Source organism: Sinocyclocheilus grahami, unplaced genomic scaffold (genome assembly GCF_001515645.1).
Source record: "Sinocyclocheilus grahami isolate Dianchi unplaced genomic scaffold, SAMN03320097.WGS_v1.1 scaffold245.1, whole genome shotgun sequence".
NCBI classification, from domain to species: Eukaryota; Metazoa; Chordata; class Actinopteri; order Cypriniformes; family Cyprinidae; genus Sinocyclocheilus; species Sinocyclocheilus grahami.
Genome location: NW_015505424.1, coordinates 1,120,737 through 1,125,792, shown reverse-complemented (window position 1 = coordinate 1,125,792; position 5,056 = coordinate 1,120,737). Strand labels below are relative to the sequence as shown.

The following is a 5,056-nucleotide window of genomic DNA, read 5'->3' as shown; positions in this document are numbered from 1 at the left end:
CACACGCACACACACGCACACTCACACACACGCACACTCACACACACGCACACGCTCACACTCTCACACACGCACACTCACACACACGCACACGCTCACACTCACACTCTCTCACACACGCACACTCACACTCTCTCACACACGCACACTCACACTCACACACTCTCACACACGCACACGCACACTCACACTCACACACTCTCACACACGCACACGCACACACACGCACACTCACACACACGCACACGCTCACACTCACACTCTCTCACACACGCACACTCACACTCTCTCACACACGCACACTCACACTCACACACTCTCACACACGCACACGCACAAGCACACTCACACACTCTCACACTCAAACTCACACACTCTCACACACGCACACTCACACACTCTCACACATGCACACACTCACACTCACACACACGCACACACTCACACTCACACACTCACACTCACACACAAACACACTCTCACACACTCACACACTCACACTCACACACTCACACACTCACACACTCACACACACACACACTCTCACTGGAGGAAAAGAGCGCAGTAAACAGGAAGTGAGAGCGAGGGGTCGCTCCGGTGTCTTTGGGGTCAAACAACTAGACCAGAGTCAGGAAACAGTCCGGCCAAAACAAACACGGCACATGGAACACTTTTGTGTAAAGGAGCGCTAAAGCAAGACACAATGCGATCATGATCCAGAGCACAAAAAAACACGTTCATAGATCTCCACTCACCATCATGTGCTCCTGATAGAACTGATCTCCGATCAGCTGGAGCTTCTGCCCGATGAGGGTCTCCACGCTCTCCGCCGGATCCATCACACACACTCTCACACACACACACACACACTCACACACTGTTATGGAGACACACTGGAGGAAAAGAGCGCAGTAAACAGGAAGTGAGAGCGAGGGGTCGCTCCGGTGTCTTTGGGGTCAAACAACTAGACCAGAGTCAGGAAACAGTCCGGCCAAAACAAACACGGCACATGGAACACTTTTGTGTAAAGGAGCGCTAAAGCAAGACACAATGCGATCATGATCCAGAGCACAAAAAAACACGTTCATAGATCTCCACTCACCATCATGTGCTCCTGATAGAACTGATCTCCGATCAGCTGGAGCTTCTGCCCGATGAGGGTCTCCACGCTCTCCGCCGGATCCATCATGCGCAGGTTCTGCCGGAGAACCACGTCTGGAGGCCGAGAGCGGCTAGGCGGCGCTAGCAGCAGCAGTCCTGTGTTACCTATTCAGAGAAACAGTATTACACACATCATTACAGATGGGGATGCACCAAATGTTCGGCAACTGAAATTATTCGGCCGAAAATAGCAAAAAAAAAGCTCTTTCGGTGATCGGTGAATATGCAAAAAGACAGAATAAATTGTACCGGACAATGACGTGACGCGATCAAATAGCAACCAGCGTAAAGTGAGAGGCGCGCACTCTTTATAATGCTGCATTTGTGACAATGCGATACGTGCGACGTATTCGTAATGAGACTCATTTATATATCTGCTGCCAACAAAAAAAAGTGCTGCGCTGTAAAATGGTTAACAGTAAATTCACTTACTATATATGGTGAAAAACTGCAATAGCTCTAAAGGGACATTTCATGTAATTTTACAGTAAAATACTGTTAAATGTACAATTTTTGAAAGCAAAAAAAAAAAAGTCATCTTCCAAATTAAAGTGGAAATACATAGGTATTGGGAATGTTATATATAAAAAGTAAAGTTTTTTTATATATAAAATTCCCATTCCCTATATATGACATTCCCAGAATTCTCTGTGTGACAGCTCACATTTTTTTAATTGAAATTTACAAATTTCTTATCAGTTATATATATTATATACAGGTTTAATGTTGTTAAATCAAAGTTTATTGCATTATTTTAGTGTCGTGTGAGGTGGTGTTTTGTATTTGTCTGTGTGACACACAATGCACCTTTTATATTTTAGTAAAAAACCAAAACCAAAAACTACAAAATTGTATTAAATAAGTACAAAAAAGTCATTTGTAAAAAAAAAAGAAAAAAAAAAGGTCTTTAGTATAAATATAGTAACAAAAAAAACAGGTATATAAACGTAAAACATAAACAAAATTATTTTTATTTTTTAAACCCTAAATTTAAGTTCAGTCTGCAAAACATTATTTTTTTTTAACCCTAAATTGCACTTTTTTTGCATAGTTTTTCATTAAATAAATTTGATTAAGTAATTGATTATTAAATAAACTTTATTTTGTTTCGCTATTGTGGTGTTATGGTGCATCGCTAGCAGGAGGCCAATGACTGACTTACAGTGACTCTGAACATTAAATATTAAACATGAACATCTCAACAGCAAACAGCAGATTCACGCTACCACAGTCAATGCTGATAATGAACTTCCCTCGTAACTGCCAACGAGTGAATGCTATTGAGTGTATGCTTGCCTGAAGAAAAGATTCGTCTGTTTAGAACACAAGCTCATATAAAGCTGTACATCTCCATCTCATCACAGCATCTCAAAGAAAAGAGGACTGAGCTCAAGCTTGGCAGTGTTTTCATCATGTTAAAGTGCTTAAAGTATCTTTCAACCTTCCTCAAAGATGTTCTCTATGATTTGGCACAAGTGCTAAAGAAGCAGAGACGTGTAAAAATAAACAGCAGAGAGAGAAAAGGCCTCTGCAGTCTGAAAGCCATGAGTCATGAAGTCGTGACGTCGATGTTTCACAGAAGTCAAACAGGAAGCTGCAGCGTCTGGGAACATTAACAACGCGCTTTTTGAGTGTGTGTGAGAGGTGTGTGTGTGTGTGAGTGTGTGAGTGAGAGTGTGTGTGTGTGTGAGTGTGTGAGAGAGAGTGTGTGTGTGTGTGTGAGTGTGAGAGTGAGAGAGTGTGTGTGTGTGTGTGAGTGTGAGAGTGAGAGAGTGTGTGTGTGTGTGTGAGTGTGAGAGTGAGAGAGTGTGTGTGTGTGTGTGAGTGTGAGAGTGAGAGAGTGTGTGTGTGTGTGTGAGTGTGAGAGTGAGAGAGTGTGTGTGTGTGTGTGAGTGTGAGAGTGAGAGAGTGTGTGTGTGTGTGTGAGTGTGAGAGTGAGAGAGTGTGTGTGTGTGTGTGAGTGTGAGAGTGAGAGAGTGTGTGTGTGTGTGTGAGTGTGAGAGTGAGAGAGTGTGTGTGTGTGTGTGAGTGTGAGAGTGAGAGAGTGTGTGTGTGTGTGTGAGTGTGAGAGTGAGAGAGTGTGTGTGTGTGTGTGAGTGTGAGAGTGAGAGAGTGTGTGTGTGTGTGTGAGTGTGAGAGTGAGAGAGTGTGTGTGTGTGTGTGAGTGTGAGAGTGAGAGAGTGTGTGTGTGTGTGTGAGTGTGAGAGTGAGAGAGTGTGTGTGTGTGTGTGAGTGTGAGAGTGAGAGAGTGTGTGTGTGTGTGTGAGTGTGTGTGTGTGTGTGTGTGCGAGTGTGCGAGTGTGCGAGTGTGCGAGTGTGCGTGTGTGCGTGTGTGCGTGTGTGAGTGAGAGTGTGTGTGTGAAAAATTAAATAAAATAAAAACAGAGGACAGAGGAGCCTCTTAAAGAAGAAGTTACAGGTCTGTGAGAGCCAGAAATCTTGCTTGTTTGTAGGTGACCAAATACTTATTTTACCGAGGAATTTACCAATTAATTCTTTAAAAACCCTACAATGTGATTTTCTGGATTTTTTTTCTCATTTTGTCTCTCATAGTTGAGGTATACCTATGATGAAAATTACAGGCCTCTCTCATCTTTTTAAGTGGGAGAACTTGCACAATTGGTGGCTGACTAAATACTTTTTTGCCCCACTGTACCATATACTTTTTTTGCTTTAAATCAAAGCTCTGAGATTATTACCGGTATATATAAATTATAATTGATCAAGGACTAAAGTATTTTATTAAACTTGAAGTATAATTTTTTTTTTAAATATAAAATATATATATATATTTAAAAATAAAAGTTTAATATTGCACTTTCGCATTTGATTTTTTTCAGAAGTCAGTGTGATTTCAACTTATATATAATTAAGACTTAATTTAAAAAAATATTTTATTAAACTTGAAGTATATAAATATTAAAAGTATAAAAAATTTAATAAAATTGTAATATTGCACTTTCACATTAGATTTTTTTTCAGAAGTCAACTTATATATAATTTCAACTTATAAAAAATTTATATTTCATATATTTATATTTCATATTTCATATAAAAACATATATTTCAACTTATATATAAAATTAAGAATATTTTATTAAACTTGAAATATAGAAATATTAAAAGTATTAAAAAAATTTAATAAAAGTTTAATATTGCACTTTCGCATTTGATTTTTTTTTTTTCAGAAGTCAGTGTGATTTCAACTTATATTCAATATTATTGCGCTCTATAACAGGAACCTAGCTTCTGGATCTTTGTTTACGTTTATGTTTAAGCATTTGGCAGATGCTTTTATTTATTTTTTTAATTCACTTGGTGTCTTCAAGGTACAACAGTTCAGCTCATGGGAATCGAACCCTTGTGTTTGGTGTTGCAAGCGTCATGCAGCACTGATTCTACATCTGATCACATGGAGTGCATGTGAACGCTGGCGTGGTTTGCATTGCAAAGCGACTGGTTACACACACAGGTAATGAAGCCGCTGAGGTCAGGAATACACACAGACACCCATCTAGGGATTCTGTGGCTTACCGTAGAGAAAGCGTCTGGGCTCCACATGCACTCGACAGGGCAGCATGCCGCTGGGGCATAGAGGGGGTATCCCTGCGGTCTCGGTCTGCTTTATCTGAACGCGGGAGGAAGGCCAGTGCTGTAGACCCTTCCTGCGCACATCATCCTCATCCTCATCCATCAGCCGAGCTCCTCACCTGAACACAAGAGCAGAGGACACTGCTCAGACTAACTCAAAACAACAACACAGACTCTATGAACTGTAGTGACTAATCAACCAATATATATATATATATATATTAGTGCTGGGCGGTATACCGGTTCATACCAAATACTGGTGTTTATTTTTGTTATGTGCTGGGCGGTATGATTATATTTAATA

The 5,056-nt window shown here is 40.5% G+C and overlaps 1 protein-coding gene across 1 annotated transcript in view; it reads right to left on the bottom strand.

The window, feature by feature from the left end:
• Positions 1–1,084: 1,084 nt before the first annotated feature.
• bmf1 (BCL2 modifying factor 1) overlaps positions 1,085–5,056 on the bottom strand; it is an 8,670-nt gene continuing 4,698 nt past the window's right edge. The window contains exons 2-3 of the mRNA XM_016289416.1: positions 4,696–4,871; positions 1,085–1,266 (exon numbers count right to left, since the gene is read on the bottom strand). Of these exons, the coding sequence (XP_016144902.1) occupies positions 1,085–1,266; positions 4,696–4,855 (342 nt within the window). The 5' untranslated portion in view covers positions 4,856–4,871. The remainder of the gene's footprint in view (positions 1,267–4,695; positions 4,872–5,056) is intronic.